Source organism: Simochromis diagramma, unplaced genomic scaffold (genome assembly GCF_900408965.1).
Source record: "Simochromis diagramma unplaced genomic scaffold, fSimDia1.1 OVJJ01000822.1, whole genome shotgun sequence".
Lineage (NCBI taxonomy): Eukaryota > Metazoa > Chordata > Actinopteri > Cichliformes > Cichlidae > Simochromis > Simochromis diagramma.
The window spans coordinates 2,861,466-2,885,382 of record NW_024387520.1 but is presented as its reverse complement, the minus strand read 5'-3'; the positions used below and the strand labels follow the sequence as shown (position 1 = coordinate 2,885,382).

The 23,917-nt window shown below is 40.3% G+C and overlaps 1 protein-coding gene across 2 annotated transcripts in view; it reads left to right on the top strand.

Annotated features, from left to right (window-relative positions):
- Nucleotides 1-23,917, top strand: part of LOC120725939 (EGF-like repeat and discoidin I-like domain-containing protein 3) — a 124,082-nt gene that overhangs the window by 41,145 nt on the left and 59,020 nt on the right. For both annotated transcript variants that reach the window (XM_040019055.1, XM_040019053.1), the window contains exon 3: nucleotides 827-955. In XM_040019055.1, the coding sequence (XP_039874989.1) occupies nucleotides 827-955 (129 nt within the window). The remainder of the gene's footprint in view (nucleotides 1-826; nucleotides 956-23,917) is intronic.

The following is a 23,917-nucleotide window of genomic DNA, read 5'->3' as shown; positions in this document are numbered from 1 at the left end:
TTGGCTAGCCTGCCCCTAGTATTCAGGACAGCAGCAGTACTTTCACAGTGGCAATCACTTGAGCAATCACTTCTTCAGAGATTATTATTTTGCTCTGTGGAGTACAGAATTCAGAACAGTATTAATAACGATTCTCCATTTTGGGGGACGCATGAACAGAAACTCTTAAAACTGGTGAATTGTTCACAACAATGGCCACTTTTCATTAATTAAAAAAAATAATAATCTTGTTTCAAATTTAAGTAACTGCTTAGTCAAAACTCGACTTATTTGTGTGAGGATCTGTGTGTGTACGTATGTGTGGGTGACGCCGTGGGTACATTTCAGTGCATAGATGGTGGTGCTCCATTTTACCTTGCAGCTAGTCTGTGCTTTTCGCTTAGCACTGTGAGAATGAAGCGTTGCCTTCCTGGAGGGGACACATTCAGTGATTTCTAGACGGTGCCTTGGGCCGCCCTCTAGACAACAGACACCAGCAGCAGTCACTGAAAGACAGACTCTCCCGACACTCCTTTCATCCTCAGTTTCTCCTGTCAAGCAGTTTTACTTAAACACCACCTCACAATGTCTCCCAGAATACCTTATGTATTAAAACTTTGTGTGTTATTGTGTGCTATTAAAAACTGTAGATGTGTTTAATGGGACACCCATTGTTTAGTTTATTAGACTACTGGCTGGATAACGATGTCTAAGTACACTTTTGTATCATATACCAAAATTACTGTGGAATATTATCAGCTGCAATTTGCTCTTGTGTGTACAGTTAAAAATTTTTTTTAAAAAAGCCACCCCCATCATCGGTGTCTGTTTTCTTTTTTCTGTGCAGGTCCTTGCCATCCAAACCCTTGCCACAACAGAGGAACGTGTGAGATCAGTGAGACCTACAGGGGTGATACCTTCATTGGTTATGTGTGCAAGTGTCTACCAGGTTTCAGTGGAGTTCACTGCCAACACAGTAAGGACCAGCCTCTTCCCTGTCCCTTATTTAAAGTGTCTCGAACGATTACGGAACTTAATATAAAGTCAAAAGGTTTGCAAGGCCTCTGTGTCTCTTTTATGGCATTACCAGGAAGAATGATTGGTCTGTTTGATCATAACGATTTTCTAACAGGAGTCAAATAATAACCTTGAGCAGTGAACAGATGTTGAAAAGCTGACAAAAAGTAAATTCCTGGTGAAAGGACGAGTTCAGCAAAATGATAGTGAGTTCAGGAGAGAAAGGAAGCGCTGAGCTTGCTTCCTTTTGTTGAGCATGCTCTTAATAAAGGTTGGTGTCAGAGGGTTTGTGCTGCCTGTGAGATAACTCTCGACAGTATGTTAGACTGGGAACACTGTTCTCATCCCATGCACAATTTATGCTGTCTTAGGAACTGACCTTTTGAACTCTTAAACTAGCACCTGGAATATGGGGACAAGGGTAATGACTGCAATCATGGGGTACAAGCACATTTGGGTGTGACCAACACTATCGATCCTTAAACTATTATTGAGACCGAGCAAGTCAGATATATAATTATTTTTCTTTGAACAGCAACATGCATCAATTCACGTTTCAAAGCTTCATTCAGCTATTGTTTGAATCCAATATCTGTTCTGAAAGAATGAGTCTGTTTCACTTTAAGTATTCTTGGTAGTCTCAGCAGTTTTTGCAGTCAATTTAATAACAAAAATGTTAATAATACTTGTAGCTGCTCTTACAAAAATAGTCTGTTATTAAACAGGACCGCTAAAGCTGAGCAAATTAGACTATTTATTTGAAAATGAAAAGTCATACATAACAGATGTGAGGTAGCATGGTGGTGTGTTGGTTAGCACCGTTGCCTCACAGCAAGAAGGTCCTGAGTTTAAAGCAAATGGCCAGCTAAGGCCCTTCTGTGAAGCGTTAGGACGTTTTGTTTACGTTTATTACTAGTTAACCTTGGAGGACAGAACCCACAAAGAATAAACTAAAAACCTAGAAAAATAAATTTTGTTAAACTAAATAAAAACAGAACTAAAACTAAATACTTTCAAACAATAGAACTAGTGGCCACGGGTGCTACCCCTCAGCCGCCTAGTAGATGTGCCTATTGTATTAGTTAGAAAGGTAATTTTCAGAAACGTTGACCTCCGACCTTGAACTCAGTCACTCTGAGTGAGGATTCACACTTGTCTGAGATTTTTAGGAGCTGCATCAATCGTATCAATTTAAAAAAAATCCCAAGTGACGTCCTTCTTGCGTTATCGCACTCACAAGATTTTCAGAAAACCTTACCTCTTGTCCCTGAGTCTGAGGTCACTGAGATTTTCCCACATTCAAGATGTTTTTGTAGATGCACAGTTGTGTCAATTTGAAACTCTTTCACTCACTTCGTTCTCGAGTTATCCCATTTCAGTGTCCACACTGCGCGCCCACCTGCCCCTCAGGCAGGGTGACAATACCCCATCGGCTTTTTATACCTGAGGGGTACAAACGAATTAGTACAACTAAATGTGCATTAGGCTGATTGATGATTCTAAACTTTCTGTATCTGTGAATGTCTTTCTGTCTCTCTGTTAGCCGTCAGTAGGTTGACAGCCTGTCTACCATGTACCCCAACTATTGTCCTATAGCAGCTGGGATTAGCACCAGCACAATTGTGACCCTAAATTGTATAAGCAAAAGAAAATAAATTGATGGACATAATAATTGTGTCACCAGACAATTAATGCACACCTTTACATTTTCACTTTTCGATTGACTCCCGTGATTTAGACATAGCATATAGCTTTCTCTGTGTGTGCCAAAATCTTGCTAAATCCCGCAGTATGATATATAGGCCAAGTTCTGTGGCTTTCCTGCCTCTGCGTGTGCTTGGCTGAGCATTGTATTAGCCTGCATAACACAGTTGTCCTTCACTGCCGGTGTGCTTGTAAGTAATGGCTTTAATGTATCATGGTGCAAACCGTGTGGCGTGATGGCTCCTTCTTAGTTTGTAAGAGAGAGGATTTGTAGAGAGAGAGAGAGAGCATGGAGAGATGTTAACCAACGCCTAACAAAAAATGTGCGCCAAGGTTAAAAAAGACAGAAATGTGGGGTTTTTTTTAACTCATAAAAGAAATTGTTTTTTATGCTGCACTGGTCAGTGTCAGGCATAAAACAGAAAAGGAAATGGAAGGAGTCAGTAGATCAATGTTATGTCATCGTGTTTGTCTCCAGCCTGAACTGCGAGCAATTGGCTATCATTCATGTCATAATTCAGTTATTGTTTCCTATTATGCCCTGGGGTGGTGGGAAACTGATTCGATACAGTCTGAATACACATTAAAGTCTGCCAATTTTACTCATGGACATCGTCTGAATGGCAGAGAGACAGGAGGGAGACATTAATAAGCAAATCTGTTTCTGGGTAATTCCTGCAATTAAATTATAAAGCGACACGTATAATGACAGTTTAGCTGGCTTAATAATGGTAAGATACTGGCTTTAATGCACGATAAGCTGAAAGGTATATCGTGCACCTTCACAATTTGGAAAATGTATGAAACATTTTCATTACTGGTGGACAGTTTTATCAGAAAGTTTGAGTTATTCACAGTTAATGTAGTGAAGGGGAAAAATGCAGTATTTGATACTGGGTTAGTTCACTGGTTAAAACTGTTGCCTCACAGAAAAAAGGTTATTGGTTCCAAACCTCCTGGTTAACCGGTGACTTATTATGTTGAGTTAGGTTTGCCCTCAGCCAGTTCAAAGACATGCTAGATTAATTGTTAGGTGTGGATATGAGACTAAACGTTTGTCTGTGTCTCTGTGTTGACCCTCTGATCGACCGGTGACCCGTCTAGGTTGTAGCCAGAGTCTTGACTGTAAATTGAACTAGCAGTTAAGGAAAGATGAACAGATGGGAGATCCCCTAGTCACTAGTTTGGTAGATAGCTATAAAGCGATAATAAAATAAATTGATTGTATTACCTTTGCCTAAGCACAGGGGATATTTTAATAGACAGAAGTTTTAATTTAAAGCTACTGTTAAGCTGACATATCGTATTAGTCTGCTGTTCCTGTTGATTACATATTAAAAAAAGAAAATTAATTATGGTAGGCTAAGTCATCCATTATTGTATGAAAATGTAGTTAACCTTTTAGTGCTTTCTTGCCGTTGTAGCTTTTCTCTTTGTGCGGTTATTCTGTTTGTGCCACACGGCTTCATAACGAGGTGATTATGTTACATTATTCAGTGTTATGCCCCCCACGCTTCTTCTCGCAGCCACTGGGCTCAACAGTTTTTGTGGCAGAAACATTGCAGTGCAGGTAGCGTAAAGAGTGGGTGCTCTTTGGAAACTATTTCTACATGCTAAATGTTAGCAGTGACAGCTTTTATCACTTGTGACATTTGGTTTGTCCCATTTTGAAGCCTTGAGAAAAGCATTTTCACAGTCGTTGGCGTTTTGAAACTGGATGCGAGGATGAGGGGTCAATCTGCGCACTCATTGGTTCTAAGTCACAAGTCTGCAGCCAATGAGCATATCCTAGATAAGCCTCCTTTGTGGACTTCTAATGACTAAAATAAAGTAATGTTTTATTTATTATGACCAAAAATGGAAGAGAAATAGTTGCACAGAGGCAACTCCAAGTTTTTCAGACAAATTTGCTTTTTTTTTTTTAATTACATTTCTTATTTTTAGAACTTAGATGTTTTCGACTCTTCCCGAGGTGATGAGATTTTCACATTCAGGTCAGATGTTCAAGTATCACTGCTGAAGGTGATGGCAGCGTGCTGGCACACTAACTGTGCAGTTAACACAACGTTTGACAAGCTTGATTTCACTCAGCCACGTCATATGAAAGTAAAAGATAGAGTATTTTGTCTCTGGCCTGTCAAAGAGGAGGTGAATTTTATTGTGATTGCATTAAGTTGGGTTTTAAAGCAATTCTTAGTCTGTCTCAATCTCGTCTGAAAGCCGTGGCTTTCCTTTGGTTAGTGTCATTGCTTTTATTATTATAGTCATTATCATCACAAAGTCATTCATCTTTCAGATAGTGTGGCGTCATGTCCCTGTGGTGACAGGAGAACAAATGCAGCCTTATTGGGCAAGTAGCCAAGCGCCGTAATGAGCTGTCACAGTGTGAAGATTGGGACTGATTGCCTCAGACGTCATGAGGTTGCAGATCATTTTTAGAGCACACGTTCTCAGTCTGTCAAGGACAAATGTTGTATAAACTGTAGGCATTTTTATTCCTGCTCTAAGAAAGTTGTGAGAAAGTCATGCGTAACATACATGTTTTATCTTTAGTTTACTAAAACAATCATTTGATGTGATGCAGTGATGCCTGCTTTTGAAAAATCCAAAGTTAAAGGCAGTAGATAAAGTGCTTTTCAAGCAGAAATGTACTGAATAAAGACCCTGTTTAAAAAAGAAAGATAAAAGAATTAACAGAGTAATTGGGCTAAACTGTCTCTTAGATGGCAAGTGCTCTCTTTCTCATTCGATCTTCCTCCAATCTTTCATAGCCTGCAGGTCCTTTCAATAGTTGCCACCTCGTGCTCGTGGATCAATATGTTTCTTTGGCTTTCTTTCCTTTCTTTCTATAAGACACCAACAGATCCGGATTGATTGGTGGAAAAAATTGTGAAAAGCTTTAGTTATTTTTATTCAACCCCTTCATTTGTCCATGTATCGTATTCCTATAATCCTAGACCCGCCACCTCGCAAACCTCTTGCCACAAAATAATCAGCCACTGTTTATGGCTGTGGCCTGATGTAAAGCCACAGGGAACCATTACTGTTAGTTAGTTCACCATGGGGCTGAACGAAGACTGACTTTCATCAGCACATGAAGAAAAAAAGAGACTCCATAACTCCCTCTGCATGGTATGTCTTGTAGCCTATTTATTGACCTGATTAGTGTATTTCGGAGCGAATGAGGAGGCATCCGGAGATCATTACTTATTCGTTTGTTGTGTGATTCTTGTGTGTCCGTCCTCAGGCTCTCCACCTTTCCAGTTTGATTTTCCAAAAAGAAAAACGAAGATGTGACTTTTTCACCCTTGTCTGTTTTTTTGTGCTCAATTTACTGCCTAAGATAACAGCACTAAAACCCGAGGCAGCATGAATGAGTAAATGACAGTGGTTATTTGACTACAACAACAGCTTGTGCTTGTCAGCTACAGCACAGCACCCCTTCACCTTAGCAGCACTCCAGTTACCTGCCTTGGCATCGCGGGAGGTGAGCCTGTAAATGCACATCTACAGCATTTTGTGATGGCAGAGAGGGGAAAATAGAAAGCCTCCTGTAGAGAGCACTGAGAGAGTACAGTAAAGTGAGGCAGAGCAGGTCTGGTGGGCTCTCGCCAAGATTGAAGCAGCTGTTATCTCCTTCAAATTGTGAGGCTGCACTATTAAAGTGACTTCAGCAAACATCAGAATGACACACGAAGACTTCCTTAGCCTTTTGTGGCTGTGTTTAAATGATAAACACAACCTGAGCATCACACTCAGGATTAAACAACCAGCATAATGTTTTTTAAGAGATATTGGAATAAAAAGGATCAGCCAGCTGTGGCTCAGGAGGTAGAACAGGCTGTCTAATAATCAGGAGGTTAGCGGTTTGATCCCTGCCTCTTTAACTCTGCATGTCAAAGTTGCTAGATGCTCACACACATGTTTTATTCAAATAAAAGGAAACTTTTATTCAAGTTTCGAGCAAGCATCACATCATTAATAGGCTTTACACCTCATCAATAATGTTAACGCCGTCACTGCTGGGACTCCCGGGAGAGGTACGAGTGTCGAACACGTGGACTGTGCATATGTTTTTTGTCCACAGTGGATTTTATTTTATCAAATAGAAACACTTCTAACCAGCAAATAGGCCCATATTTCCAGCAAATGATGCTCCAAATTGTCTCTGCGTCCACAAAATCAGCTTCACAAAGTACAGTTGCTATTTTGTTTATCGCTCCAGGGGAAAGTCGGTCGCATGCAGAAATCCACTTACTGTCTTAGATCATATAAGCAGTATAGCTGAATTATGTTTAAGGGCAGATTTGCACTTCGAGTCTAAAAAAATAAGTGTTTTCAGGGCAGGCTTAGTTAAATGGATTATGATAGATTTAAGTGCAACTTAAGTCAGTGAAAAAGTTTGTTGAAAAAGTACTTTGTCCATAGAAAGTTCATCTGTTTTCAAAATAAACAGAGGCATGGATTTAGTCACAGTGCCCGAGGTCTGTACTTGTAGCTATAAATTGGTTTCGTCTTAACAGCCTCAGTGTTACAACATGCTTGAAATTTCACTGAAATTATGCTAATCTGCACTGCAGTTATTTTTATATGAATAAATTAGCATGACTAACTTGTAGCACCACTTTGTTTTTCTCACTAAAACTTGTATATGTGTTCAAAGGACGAAGGCAAGACATTTGTGACGCTTTATTCCAGTCTGCTTGTCAATATGCCAATAAAGTTACGTTTTTCTGTCTTCCCAAATTTCATCATTGTATCAAAGATCTCGAAAACAATGTATCCTACTACTATAAAGTGGCTTCAGAACCACTGTGAACACCTCCAGCTTCGAGCTTCTCCCTGTTGTTAGATTGCTGCGATACAGAGCTGTGTGGGAAACGCTGCCATTTCCTGACACCGTCTCAACATTACATTCAGTCTCACAGCCCACCCACTGCTCACAGTCTGTGGCTGGAAAGCTGCGTTTACAGGCCGAGATGAGTGTAGAGGATCCTGGGGGAAGGGTCTGTATGTCCAGCAGACATTCAAAGAAGTGACCACAAGCACAGAGCCAAACCGACAGACGCCGATGATCAGCAAAGAGCGTGCCTGTAGATCAAAATAAAAAGATTGCTCTGCCTGTGGGCCAGCAATCGTTTTGTTTCGGCTTACTGCACATTTGGTCTTTTTTTTTCCTTTAAGCATCAAACAGTAGAATTCCTCTTTACAGACTTCAATAACTGGTGTCAGTAAATCCAACATTGTGATGTCTTCTATGTTCTTTTTCTTCTGTGTGAATAAATACAGATGAACATCTAAAATGGTAGATTGTATGAAATTTGAAAGCAAAAGAGAATGTCTGTATCGTCTTACCTGTGTCCACTATATTGTTCTTGAGGGAGGGAAGCAACCAGTAAAGGAAAAATAAACCAAAGAATAAAATACAGTTTTTATGTTAGCATGCCATACACAAGTAGTGCGTGTGTTTAGCTGTAGGGGCGACCGTGGCTCAGGGGGTTGGGAATCACATCTGTAACCGGAAGGTCGCCGGTTCGATCCCTGGGCTCTCTGTCCTGGTCGTTGTGTCCTTGGGCAAGACACTTTACCCTCCTTGCCTACTGGTGTTGGCCAGAGGGGCCGATGGCGCGATATGGCAGCCTCGCTTCTGTCAGTCTGCCCCAGGGCAGCTGTGGCTACAACTGTAGCTGTCTCCACCAGTGTATGAATGTGAGGGTGAATGAATAGTGGCATTGTAAAGCGCTTTGGGTGCCTTGAAAAGCGCTATATAAATCCAATCCATTATTATTATTTAGCAGTATAAATGTGTTTTACATAATCCCATTGTGGCATCAGCTTTACTTTTAGAGTTTAAAAGGCAAATACCTAGAATCAAACTCATTGCATGGGGTTATTAAGGACTTGGTTTAAGGCTTGGGTAGTTTTATTTTTAGGTTATTGTTAGCATCAGGGAACTGCTTATGGATAGGCTAAGTCTACAGAATATGACTGTAAGTTAGTGTAATGTCCTGAAATGATGGAACCATGAGAGTGTGTGTGTGTGTGTGTGTGTGTGTGTGTGTGTGTGTGTGTGTTGCCTGTAGCAGACTAGCTGTCTTGGACTTGCTGAGTGTGACAGTGGCTTCTTCAGAGTGGCTGATGGGCTCCTGGTGAATAAGCCACTCATGGGGTTTCTGTGTAAATGGCGTACTAGAAGCAGATGTGTGTCATTTTTGTAATATAACCAACAATAGCTTACTTGACAGATGTGTGATTATTTCCACTGTTGAGATAAGGCATTCGTCTCCTGCTTTATAATGAGGTTACACTTGGCATGTGAGGAGGCTTCAGTCAAATCCAGAGTTGGTGGAAACTCTCACCCAGTTTGAGTAGTGTGTGTGTTACTGACAGTTTTTATTTGCTTTCTGGTTCCAAATAACAATTTGGAAAAAAGCTGTAGGAATAATAACTGAGAGGATTCATAGGTTAATAAGAATTTACATGTGTACATTTGTTTCAATGTGTCAGTTTTTCAACCTCTAACTTTACAACAGCATTTGTGAGTTTACATTTTTCTGTCATTTTGCATTGGTGCTATTCCAGCTTTTACAATAAATAAATACACACATTCTCTTCCATTACTGTTTTTGGGCTACAGTGTGAGTATTGTAACTCAACAGTAATATTCCACAATGGTGCACCATGATTGAGCAATTGGTGGTTGTTACGTACGGCAGATTTGCTTCCAAGCCCTACGCACAGGGTTTGGTTGAAAAGATTGAGACATTTAGAAAAGAAAAAGGTCTTTACTCTGTGAAATGAAAATGAAATGAGTAGATGTCTGAGCTAACCGTGGGCTCTCTAAAGGAATCACTCCCTGTATGGGTTTTTGGAGTTAATCTAGTCTATAGATAGTCTGTGGGAGCTGCACAGTTCATTACATGTGTGTGCGCGTGATAAAACCAAAACCCATTTGTGTCTTCATCGCCGTAATAACAGTAACACCAGTGATAGTGACAAAACTACTCCCCTTCATTTGTATTTTGCAGGACATTGAACATGAGTAGGGCATCGTTTTATGTGATGCAACCGTCTTTACATACACATTAATGCTTTTGTAGTAGAAGCTATTTTCACCATTCTTTGGGTAACTCCTGACGTTGCATCTAATTTAAGTCTCAGTTTTATAACGTTACTTTGTTGAAGGTTAATACCATTTGTGTCTCCCTTTGGTTTCCCTCAAGGGTCCTCTGTTTGTAAAGAACATGTAGGTGAGTGGAAAGATAGTTTTGCTACACAAGAGCAGTGATTCTCAGAAACTGGGTGAATTAATTTCTTGTACACCTACCCCCAGAAATCAATATGTATTGACTATGTTTTGACTGCCAAAGCCTTTTGTTTGTATGACTTGATTTTATTTTATTGTCTTTTTCTCTTTATAGTAAAAGTGAGTGATTCTTTGGGGACTTTTCATTGTTAGTGGACTGAATCCTCAATAAGTATTAGACAGACAGGCAGATAGTAGACAAGTCAAGTCATAAAGTGGAACACATATAACACACTTTGCAGTTTTGTAAACTATACTCTAATAAGAGCCAACAAAAAAAGCACAAAAAATGTATATACCTTTCTGGTTGGCTTTTATTGAGTCTATACTCTGTTGTGTGTCTGTGTGTGTTGTGGTTGTGTGTCGGCATGCTTTCACAAAGAGGGAAACCCGGCCAAAGATGAGCCTTGTACTTCAAATGTCTATTTCCTTGGGTATCCTGCTGTCTCCGTCTCTTCATTCCTGGAGGAGCTGACCCTATCTCGCCTCTGTCAGAGGGCAGTTTGGATAACAAGCTGGGGAAACAAGCTAGAATCAAGGTGTTTAGGAGCGCTTTTTCTGTGCCTCTGACACCAGTATTTTACTTAGCCTTTAAGGTGGAGTTGCCTGCGTGGTAGATCAAACTGACAGCTGTTTTTCCTCAGGTTTATTGAATACATAGAATAGCGCTAGACGCCACATATTTTTGGCCCCTGATCCTTGTTATGTTTTATGGACATTTTTATACTATACATATTTAGCACCATGGCCTGAAATCATATAATTGTGATACCTCACCTCGCCCACATGTCTTCAGTGAGCAATCACTTCTGCAGATCCTTTGAAATTAAAATTCCTGTAGAAATATATTTTGAGTAAAATGACCTGTCCTTGTTAGCAAGCTGGTGCTTTGCCAGCAAAATTACAGTACAGCATAACATTGCTGTTAAAACAAAATATAATTGCACAGAATGCCTTGAGGAAGGTGAAGCTTTGTAAAATGGTCAGACTAGTGGCCTGAAGTGCAGTGCTGTAAGAGAAACATAACCTTCTAGTGTTTCCTGTCACTTTGGCAGTTCTTTATGTCACTTTTTACAAGCATTACTCACAAAGTAAAAAAAAAAAAATGGTATTCGAATCAGTACAGACAGTACAAAAACAAACTGTACATTAAATAAAACTGAAGTTACAACTTAACAAAACATAGTAAATACATAAAAAGCTGAAGAATCTACAAAATCTGCCGACCATCAGGGGCATCCACACAAGACGCGATGCACAGTGACATTCTTCAACTTCATGTGACAACAGGGGAAATACCTGCTGGCGATGTGAAGCTGGCAGGTCCCGAGTTAAACGTTTCTCAACGTGCAGATGAATAACTGAAGCGACTACCAATGAGTGGAAAGGATGCTGCTGATTCATATAAGACAAGGTGGTAAATACATCAGAGGGTTACCAGGGTAACTGAAGCCCGGAAGATCTGCTGGTGACCTACAGTTGGTTACATCTCCTTTAACAGTACTGATAGAGCATTTCACTGCTTTGAAAGCTCAGGATGGGTTTGTCAGGGCCTGTATTTTCTTAACTTAGTGGATTGAGATTAAATGAGAAAATGTGAAGAAGGAAACAAAACTACGAAAAAAACCAGCCTTGGAAATGTGATCTGTGGATGTTATGAAAAGAAACAGGTGAAAAATAATGAGATGAGTAAAGCTGCAAAGGTGTTTTGGCATTTCTATTATCTTTGTTTGCAGCGCTGTGCACGCATTCACCTGGTTTATCGTTCCTGTAGAGGAGTTGTTAGTGAACGAGTTGTTACCAGGGCCTAATTGTGTGAGGCCCCCTCAGTCAGTTGAGCTGCGTTGGCGCCTCCTGGCCTCTGCAGTAAAGATGGGCCATGTTGGCGGTTGGCCAAAGCATAAATAGAGATGCAATTCCAAATCCCAGATGGCGAAAATAGTCAGACTCCATTCTACCCAGGGCTTTTGGCTGCCAGTGCCAGCCCAAACAAAACACTGATAAATGTTGTGCTTGACTAGAGCTGCATTATTTCAGGATGGTCAGTGTGGGCCAAATCAGTGTCAGTGTTATTTTCCTGCAGGTGGAGTTCATTCAGTGTGACACATAAAAGATATTACATTCATGGTCATGAGAATGTGGAGCATTTAAACCATAACATGGTGATATCGTGATGTATTTCTTTTTGATGATGTTAAATGAATAAATGACAGTGGTAATGTTTTTTAGTAAAGCAATCATGGTTGTGTTAGAGACATAATTATGTCAGAAAAGGGTCAAAATTCAAATAAGTCAAAAATATTAGTGTCAAATTTCTCTCTGTTGAAAGCTACGGAGGGGACATGGGAGAAAAAGAAATTAAGACGGACTTTTGCGAGATCTCGCAAAACTTTTGCGAGATCCCGAGTTAGTTTTGCGAGATCTCGCAAAACTTTTGCGAGATCCCGAGTTTGTTTTGCGAGATCTCGCAAAACTTTTGCGAGATCCCGAGTTAGTTTTGCGAGATCTCGCAAAAGTCCGTCTTAATTTTTTTTCTCCCATGTCCCCTGCGGGGCTCCGTAGAAAGCACTTATCCACAAAGCTGGAAGTGCCTTTCACTATTTTATAAATGCTTTCATTTCACCCAGGTAGATGTTGGTCATTCACTGGACTTTTTTCTATTTTACAATGTAAAAAACAAACAAAGCATAATTAAGTAAGAAAATAAGTAAGTTAAAAAAAATCACTGTTATAACAGTATTATATCCAAGGTCCAGTGTTCATTAATTCTGCTTCTTCTACCAATTGTTTTCCTTAGAGAGTGGCGCAACATTTAGAACAGGCATGATTCCCAGATGAGTTTGGTAATCATCTAAAATTTTTCTTGGCATGTTTTATTTTTCAAATATCACAATAACTAATAACTGAGACATTTGCCAGAAACAGTCATGTTTCCATTAAAATAATAGTTTGGCATATGATGATGATGATGATGATGATAATAATCCATGATTAATCTTAAAACAAAAAGCAAAGAAAATAAGAAATGTGTATTTGCATTAAAGGAGCCAAGTGGGGTAGTGACAATAGTAATAACACCACCAGCGTATGTTAGGATGCCTGGGTCGTTGACCCATGGTTTTTGAGTTTATTATATTATTTATAATTTCTAGTCTTTGGTTTCTTTGAGTTCTGTCTTATGGTTTATGTCTCTGTCTTTTCTAGTTGCTCTGTCTCCCCTGTCAGCTGTATTCCCTTGTCTAGTTCGCGTCTCTGTGTATCCTTAGTTGCTATATCCCCGTGTCCAGTCAGTGTCTGTGTCTGCCCTAGTCCCACGTCTCTGTTCCCTCTGTTGCAGTGCGTGCGAGTCTGTGTCTTTAGTTCAGTCTGTGTCATGTTTCCTGTTTTATTTTGAAAGTCCATGTCTGATGTTAATGTATCTGGTTTCGCTTCCCCTTGTCTCGTTAGGCCTGATTTGCCCCAGCTGTGTTTCCCTCCTGTTATCCATTACCTGATTGCTCCCTCTGTGTATTTAAGCCCTGTGTTTCTCTGTGTCTGGGTCGTGATCTACCGTTTATTTTGCTGTGTGTTTTGTCAGTCTGCCGGTGGTAGTTTATTTTGATTTTTTCCAGTTATGTTATGTTTGAGTTCAGCATTAAAGCTGTTTCGGTTTAAGTTTGTCTCTGGAGTCTGCACCTTGGGTCCTATTCCTGTCTGCACACAGCCGTCACTTAACAGAAGATCGCGACCAGTACAACACTGAGATGGAGCGGATGGTGAGCCTGCTCGACCGCATCGCCCAGTCCCCGGATTTAAGGACCATGGCAGTTGGGCTGAGTGCGGTGGAGGCTATCATTCGATATAACCCCCGGCTTAGCCAGTTTGCTAAGGACACTGAGTTGGGGAACACCATAACTGCCTGGAGAGAGCAAGTCAGGCCTGGTGAGCTTGCTCTCTCACTCACTACATCTTCCCCACCGCCGCCCCAGGACAACGCACACTCTGCCTCATCGCCACTACAGGCTTCCTCTCCTTCCTCACACCAGCCGGGACCTTGCTCGCCTGTCCATTCGCCTGCCTTTTTCCTGGCGGCTGTGTGGTCGGAGGATGAGGAGGAGGTCTCCATTTCTCCACCGGTTCCTGTTCCCTCGTCTAGAAGGAAGCGACGCCACCGTCACTCCTCTCCTCAGTCATCCGTCCAGCAACCTGCCTCCGCTGGAGGGTCCGAGGGGCCCGTCCAGCAACCTGCCTCCGCTGAAGGGTCCGAGGAACCGCTTCAGCCGGACCCAGCCAGCACATCCCAGTGTCTGCTGATGGTTCTGGCGAGGCCATTCAGCCACCACCGGCTCCACCGCCTGCAACCTCAACATCCACTCCGCCTGCAGCCTCTGCAGCTCCGCCTGGTCCGGCCTCTGAGTGTTCAGCTTCGTCTGTGCCTGAGGTCCCCATGCCGTCTGGTCCTGCTCGTCCTGTCCGGCCTGCTCGTCCTGGACGTTGTTGCCGTCATGGACGGCCCCCTGAACTACGCCGCCGCCGGTGCCTCCCGCCCGGCCGGCCTCCTGACCTGTAAAAAGTAATCCCGTTACTTTACTGATTACTTATTTTCAAAAGTAATTAATTACTTAGTTACTTCATTACTTTTTAAAAACACGATTTGCAACCTGAAGAGGTGATAAAGCGAAAGATCTTTCAGCCCAGTTCTACTTTTTCTACATAATCCATCATACAAAATGTAATCAAATGGAAAAGTCTTTTTTTTTAACTTGTTTTATCAGTTTTAATCTTTTAACTTTATGCATCAAGCAAAAATTTAATTATATGCACCATTCTCTGACTTGAATAAATTAGTTTAACATTTAAACCTATTTTCTGCACATTCCAGCACATAAAATAAAATATTTTTTTGTGTTTACACTCACTCTTTCAAATAGATGCAAGTAAAACACAGGAGAAAATAAAGTCAAAGACTCAGCGGTCCTGTTGCTCTATTTTCACCTGTAAAGCAGGACTGCTGTAGGCGGAGGTTTACCCTGGTGCAGGTGTGCCGCGGTCAGTTGAAGAATCCGCGAGTTTCTCTGTGAATTTCCCATTACGTCGTTGCGCACTCGGTGCTTGCTTGGAAGTTTAGGGGGTTTTTTTTCGCTGTAAAAAGACGTTTTCTTCCCACGCACGATGGACGCTAATGTTTTTGTCACTTTTTATGGAATCAAACTCAAAGTAAGGTCAGTACTTCCACGCTTTAAACGCTACACGCTCATACTCTCTCCCGCACTCGATATGTGATCCATTGTTGATCTGCACACAGCTGTTGTCACTAACGGCGCACTCGCTTACGTCACTGTCGTGAGACATTCTCGCAAAAAATCAGTTTTAGTAACGCAGCGTTCCTACGGGAAAGTAACGGTAATCTAATTACCGTTTTTGCAATAGTAATCCCTTACTTTACTTGTTACTCGAAAAAAGTAATCAGATTACAGTAACGCGTTACAAGTAATGCGTTACTGCTTATCTCTGCATGGGATATAGGATGTTGTGCCACTACCACAAGGAAAATAGGACTTGGACACGCACCAAGAAATTGTTGTCGTGTAGGACAGCAGAATGGACCTGACATTTGAAAAAGAAGGCCGACCAAATTTTAGATAGCGACAGAAATGGTTCAAATATAGTTTTAATGTCTGCAGTGAGATAAAAAGCTGGGTAATACAATGCTGCTGAATTCTTTGAAAGCAGCAAATAAGAGATACATTTTGACCTTGAATCAGCTTATTCAGCAAAGAGGAAGAAATTACTTTTTCATTTCTGAACACTTTTTAGTTAGATATATTTTAAAAATCTGAGATGTGTTAAATGCGACTATGCAAAGCTAAATTTGTCAGTTAATGGGGAATATATATGCTGAAAGCCTCGGGATGTCTAGTATCTCAATGAGCCAAAGAGCCTCAATGCACTAATAATTTTATGGCCATGGCCTTACTCGGTTTGTGCTGTCCATTCTTATATTCTGGGTGAGATGGCTTATACATGTGTGCACTGTAGGAATATGACAATTTGCAATTTTCTATTACAAAAAGAGAAATCCTGTTTTATTGGCTTAACACTTTTTTTTCCCTCACCTTCATAGCAACAGTGCTCACAAGCACTGTCAGGAGAGGGGCAGCCAATTAAAAAAAACAGGGAGCTCAAAGGGAGAGGAGTTGTTTTAGGCAGGATGAACTGAGTGGCAGTTGGTAATCACTCAAAGCTACTCCAGTGGAGCTGGAAATCAGCACAGTAATTTGTCTTTATATCTTAAAGAATTGAGGTTGTCAGTGATGTTAAAAAGAGGGTTTGGCTAACGGACATTGTCATTGACCATCGTTGTTCACTGACTGTCAGATGTGACAGCCATTACTAAAGAAACTGAAAAATTGCTTCACCACAGTCAGCAAGCCTGTGTCAGAATTTGAATTGTTGTTTTCATTCAGTTTAGGTTGTTCGCCCTCACCTTGGTTAGTCTTCCCTCTGTTTTCTTCTGCACCTTTTGTCTATCTGGTTATTACATCCTTGTGTCCAGTCAGTCACTCATTCACCCCAGGGGCCTCAACTTTACTGTGAGGTTGTCCTGTTTGACAAGCTTTTCAATATTGTTATGTCTTTTTTCCCCTAGTGTGATTTTTTTTTTTTTTTTTTTTTTTTTTTTTTGTCTGTGACATTCGGTCAGTTTGTAGACTTCCCCTTCTGCCTGCTCCCCAGCTGGATTGTTTGTCTTGCTGCCTGTGCTCCTCTGGATTGTTACCGCTGGTTATGATTTTTGATTTTTTTTTTTTAAGCACATTCTGTGTTGTTGTACTAGCTTACGTATCACTTTAGGTTTAGAAATACACAAAAGGACTGGGCACCCACCGGAGCTTGGATAACCCATGATTCTAAACTCATAGCCAATAATATAGAGTTGATGTTGGACAAGAGAGCCTAGCTCACAGTCTCATTACTAGTTTATCACATTTTTCTTATGGGGTTGGGGTTAGGGCTCCGTATTGGGCAGCCAAGTTCTACACCAAACTCATCCAACCACACTTTTATGTACTTTGCTTTGCGCACTGGGGCACAGTCATGCTCAAACAGAAAAGGGCTTTCCCCAAATTGTTCCCACAAAGTTGAAAGCATGAGATTGTCCAAAATGCTGTGGTAAGCTGAAGAATTAAGATTTCCTTTCACTGGAACTAAGGGGCTCCAGGCCAATCTTAGAAAAACATCCCAATAGGATTATCTCTAATACACCAAATGTTACAATCTGCACAATGCTGTCAGGCAAATAATGTTTCCCTGGCATTCACCAAACCCAGACTTGTCTTTTAGACTGATGGATAGAGAAACATGAATTGTCACTCCACTGGTCCAGAGTCCACCGGTGGCTTTACACCAGACCATCTTAGATAAGGTGATGTACGGCTCACAAACAGCCATGGAAAACTACACAACAAAGCTCCCAGCTGATGTTAATCCCAAAGGAGGTTTGGAACTCTGCACTTATTGAGTCAGCAGAGCATTAACCACTTTCATCAACATTTCCTCTCACCATTTGGTGAACGTCATCTGTAACTTTATGTGGTCTGACACTGCGTGGTTGAGTTGCAGTCGTTCTTAAATGTTTCCACTTTGCAATAATGCCACACGCTGCCTTTATTTATGTATTAATTTATATTTTTCATGGAGAGAAATTGGCTGTTGTTTTATTGATTTTGAAGAAATCCATAATACATGAAACTGAGTATGAGTAGTCCAGTTAGGTAGATATCACCAGTTCCCACTTCATTTTTATTTGTTCTGTATTAAGAGCTTTTGTAGTATTTTTGTGACCTTGTAAGTAGATATAAGAACAGAAAGTAGCCTTGTAAGAGTAGATGTCTCTTCTGATTTTCCCTCTTTGCCCATCATCTCCTTTTACCTTTTCCGTTCATGTCATTTAAGCATTCTATCAAGTGTACCTGAGTAACATTAAGGAGCTTTTGGATCAGACTCTTTTGTTCCAAATTTCATCAGTATTCCCTTCACACATCTGCTGTGGAGGCTCCATCTGTAAGCTTAAAATGACACTTAAGGCCTTACTCTGAGTGTCATTCTTCCTCCAGGCTGAGGGCTCTTCACATTCTGCACATCCCAGCTTCGGCAGAGCCCCCCCAGTCTGCATATCTTCAAAATGATGAGTGTTTTGCTTCTCAGATACTTAAACCTCTGCAGTGCATCCTAAGACACCTTTTCCAGGGCTTCTGGAGTGCTGCTGTGAATAACTTCTCAGTAGGCTAATCCCACTTCAAAAAGCATGTCCTTGGAATACACTATTCTTAATCCTGCATTCACAGCTTCATGCATCATCATCTCCCCTGACACATACGCCACATGTGCACCACTGTGAAAACAAGCTGGGATGAGATGAGAAGTTTGTTAGTCATCAATAAAACCGGTATGCTGCTGAGAATCGAATAACAGAATCTCAACTATATTACTGCGACTACACGTTTCACAGATGCATCGGATGAAGTTTCTCTTTTAACTGGTTGACTGACTTCATCAGACCCTTAATAGAAATTCTGCCTTTTGTGGTGATAGTCACTTCACATGACTAAGGAAAGGATAGACTGACAGCACAAGACTGACAGTGGAGACAGGCACTTCCTTGTTCTGTCTTCTATCGCTGACTCAACTTGGAGAGACAGGGCTTGTCTTTGCTTCATGTAGCATAGACTAGACACATTTCACCAGACTGGGACTTTGCAAACCCAACATCCAAAGATGACGGTCCATATACAAAGATGCATTTCTGGAGACCTGTTGGCACAAAAGGATTATAGAAGTTTCCACCAAAAAATTCACAAAAAGAAAAAGTTCTACATAACTACTGTATTTACAATATGTGCATAAATGTATAATGTTTCTGAGTATATGCTAAAGCTTATTTAATCAAGACCTCTAGGTTGAAATGCAGGCAGAAAAATATTATCATGCATTTAGATTTTATAATTGGCATAACAACTAAGCCTTAAATCTGCACTTAAAGCTCAATGGGTGGTGTATTTTTTCCTCTGAGATATGAGCAGATGCATAACATTAAAACAACCGTGTGGGAGATGGGATACATGTATTTTCACAAAAGAAGTAAACAAGACCATTGCATGATTGCAAGAGCAGCATGAGATATGTTGTTCTTATCAAAACTGAAGTAGTGCTGTGCTTCTGGCTTGACCTGGGCCGTATATAATATCACATAAACTACCTTTGCCACTGAATGATAACATAATCTACTGTTGCTGCTGTATGTTCTTTAGTTGAAAGAACTGAAAACTATAAATAATCATCATCAGACATGAAATTCTTGTTCTTGTAACTTCCTCACTGGTACATAGCCCATTAACTAAAGACGTTAGTATTTTACTACACTGGTTATATGCTTGTTTTTGGGGGGGTTTCTAATTTTTTTTTCACCCATCGATTGCAATCTATTTTCAGTATCAGATCAAACATTTACAGCACCGCTATGAATCACAAGATATCAGCAGCAGCCTGTCCCAGAGGAACTCTAACCACTATTACGAATAGCATGATTACTTCCAAGAAAGTACGGGTGTCCAAGGTCAGGGGTTAATTATGTGGCAGGCATAAACAACCGGTGATCCACTTAATTGCTGTCGATCACGGACCATAGAGGTCAGACCACTGCTGCATTCTTGCCTAGAGGATCAGCTTGCTTACCAAATACTTTTGCATTTGCTGGCTCAGTAACACAAAACAGATAAGATGAGATGAATCTTCCCCAGGGGAAATTTTTCATGTAAGCTAAATTACCGTATGTCCAGATGCAAAGACGTAACACTGTGAAACAACTCCTTATGAAAACAAAGTCTTGACTAACCTCCAGTTCTGTGGCTTACAGTGCCTTGGCAGGGGCATAAAAGAAGGCTTTACCCAGTCTTGCCCAACATCTGACTGTAATTTAATGAAGGACGTGGGTGTGATGTAGGGGCAATACTACTGGGACATTACCTTTCATTCAGCTAATTAAGTTAGAGGGCTTAACAAGTTAGAGAGGATTAAAGGCTTTTAGCAGGCGTTTATTTCAATCATTTATGTGATTTAAGTTGTTGTTTGGGCTGTTTGGACATACTGATGCCATAGCCTCTAGATACAGTCCAATGGAAACTAGAAGCATATTTAAATATAATTCTGCTGTGCAAATTAAGCTTCCCATAGACCGTATTAAAGAAAACAGCAGACCATGGGTGGTGAATAGTGCTTTAGAAATCCTAATTTTCAAGATGTGACCCATTAAATACACTTGAAAGCAGAGTTGTTGGTCTGTTTAGTCATGGTGAATGGCTGTACTAGGGGTAGATGAAGAGTCCAGTGGAGCCCAGAGTTTGGGTGAACCGTCTTTATACAGGCCTGATCCTGCTCCCTGGACACACCATAGTCAGTTTAATACTTGGAGCCAGTCTTATTTCCTGACACACAGGACTACTCATTGCTCTCCATACTGTCTGGCTTTTTTTTCAAGGAGCAAGATGTTCCAGTGAATTGACAAGAGCATGATGATGGTGTGACCAAAGGCTAAGGAATTTTATTAAATTTTTTTATTTTATCTTTTGGAGATGTGATAATGATGAAATTTTGACAAATCAGAAATATCAAATTTAAAGAGAAACAAATGAATAAATTATGATAAATTACCAGTACCATTCAATAGAGTCTTAGCTGAATCAGTCTTGTGCAGGCTCTATAGAAACATTACACGCTTCATTGGTCTGGCTGGACAGTCAGTATACAGGTTCACATTTAATTGGCTAAAAATAGAAAACAATTAATGACATCGTTAAATGTCAGCTGGGATTGGTTCCAGGCCCCTACAATACAGATCTCAATGAAAAAATGGGATGGATGGATTCTTTTATTTTTTTCAATCCAATTGAAATTTAAGTTAATTCTACTCATGCTAGTTTGCTAAATTGTTCTGATTACAAAATTCAGGCCTTAATGAAACATTTAAAATGTAGAATGGTGGACTTTGACTAACTGTGAGTGACAAACCACCACGTGACTCTGTTCAATTCATGTAAATCAAGTTTATTTATTGGCACCTTATTTATTTATTTATTTTATCGCTTCCTGTTTTTTCTCGCCATCTCGATCCCTACCTTTTCCTCTCTTCTCCAGTTTCTACCAGTTGGATTAACTGCATCCCCCAAAGTAATCCCCTTTCTCCCAACTGATTTACTGGCAAGTCTCACTTTCCCCACGCTAATCTCCTAGGAGCTGATGGCCTTTCATAAAAGGAAAGCAAATTGCGAAGATGGACTAGCTGTGTTTTCCTCTCTCTGTGGATTGTTGTGCTCTAGGCTATTTGAATGGCCTAGCCATTTGGCTTACCTCTATAATTGAACCTACTGGTGGCAACAAGCTATGTACTTGTAGCAACAGCATCACATTTCTAAGTGGTGTGATTGCAGTTGTGAAATAACCGTGGATGTGGATTGTGCCTGTGTGCACACTGAACTTTGCAGAGTATGCTGTTCAAGACCTTGTGGGCTGCAAGGAAGCAACATTTGTGCTATATATTTTGAGTTTTTCATAAAATTTAAATTTTTTTATTAGATCCGGAATCAGTCAATTCAGCATTCAGTTAATGCAGTGATTATACAGTAAAGTAGCTTTTCTGTAACTGGTAATAGAGACTGAACTTTAAAAAGGAAACAGCATTTGGTAGAAAAAAAAAACTGATAAAGAGATGAAAACAGATGAACGTGCAAAATTTAGATATTTTTGGTGGTTATGGTGTGATAAGAAATGACATCAAACAGAATCCCTTATGTAGTGAGCGAAAGGCTGAATGGCGAATGGAGACATGGGAAGAGCGCGCTGAATAACCTGGATGAAGCGGGGATGGGAAGGAGGAGGGATACATGACAGACAGCATGAGAGACAAAGTGACAGTGACAGACAATTCATTTAAAGAACAGAGGCTGGAGACTTGATTGGCTCACAGAACACAGACAGATCGGTCACTGGATGAGACTACCAATGTCAAACTTTCAAAATGAATGGATTTGACAGCAAGTGAAAACCAATGACAAAAAAACAGAGCAGCGAATAGAGCTTATAGCGCCATTAACCCCCCCCCAAAAAAAACAAAAAACAAAGAAACAAAAACAAAAAAAACCCTTTAGTTTAATGTGATATGAAAGGGGTAACTGTTTCCTCAGTGGGTAATAATCATAATCATGATAATCATAAGTTTTGGTGTTTTTGTAATTGTCGAAACTGCCTAAAATTGCTGTTTTTTGATTATCTTCATTTAAACAAATAAAAGCTGACTTGCTTTTGGAGGTTTTGAAGATTGATAATTGTAATGTGATTATACAACCCGAGTTACTACAGTTTAAATAAAACATATTCCATTTTCACTTCATTTGCCTTCTCTAACCAATGTTTCATTCTGACAAGCATGTTTTTGCTCATGTTTTGCTAATAATGTGTTGTCAGGGTGAGAGTAGTTTCATGTAAAGCTTGACGAATCTGTTTTTGACTATCCAGATATTCCTTTGTTGGTTTGGCATGTGTTTTTCACTCGTGAGATGTGGATATTCGTTTTTCCAAAATGTGGAAATAATTACCATCTCAGCTTGGGCGAATGACATCCCTCTCGCTCACAGCAGTGATCTTCACACTTCAGTTCACCTCATTGCTGCCAACTTAGCGACTTTGATGCTAAATTTATCAGCTTTTCATGCCCTTTTACATACTTTTTATTGTTGTTTTGTTTTATGCGCACAAAAAAATAGTCGCCACTACAGCTCTCGGAAACCAATGTGTTGCTCTTCTGCCACAAGCACACCTCATTCTTCTGATCTGATCTGTTGAAGAAATTGCAGAGAAGCAAGTAGCAGGGCCTGTTTGTGTTGCTCCCCTACTGCCATAATCAGACTGTCCTATACTACGCTTATCAAAGCACAGTTAAAAAAAAAAAACAACACAAATCAGCTACTGTGAAGCACAATAACACCTAATTACTGTACTGTTTGTATCTGATTGTAGCAAGCAATTTGGAGGTTAAAACACAGACATTCAAAGGTTTAGGCTATCTAACCTTGAACAACATTTATGCAAGTACTACAAAATAAATCAGATATTTTTTGTTGTTCAAAGTGATTTCTTATTTAAAGTGGACCAACTATGAACATATTTCAGCTGGAACAGGCTCCCAGCTCGCCCCACAACCCTAAGATGGATAAGTTGTTGAGAAAACAGACCTCATTACTCTGCCCCTTCTTCTCTTACTAAGTGTATTTTTTTGTGATTGCAAAAGTGTCATGAAGTTGTTATTGTCTCTTTGGTTGTTTTTGCTTTTTTCCTGTTCAGATTGTAACCCAGGCTCTGACTTAGCATTCAGTACATCTCTTCAGTCGTCTCACAGTTGAAGACTCTAGTGCATTCACCCTAGTGGACAATGAAAAAGATGTAATCATGATGTAATTTTGGAGGAATGGGACCGTGCAGCAACTGAAAACTGAAGTTTTAATGGCTTTGTATTAAAATGGCTCTTTTTTTTTTTTGTGAAGCAGCGAAAAACAGCCAAGCATAGACGTGCACAGACGATCACAAACTGCCTCTATAATGATTAAAAACTAAAAGGATACTTGCCACAAAATTGTCATGTGGCTGCCAGAGATGGAGCTGACAGGCTAGGACTGTAACACATTGAAACATATTCAGTGTATTTTACAATATAATCAAATATAAGTAAGCCATGCTGTTTAGATTTGACTACATATGGTTCAGCAATTCTGTGTGTTGTTGTAGTCTGTTCTTCAAGATGAGGATTTGTGCTCCAACTGTGAAAATGTGCGCTTATTGTTGTCCTCTGTAAAGCACACGCTGGCTAAGTATTTATATAAGACT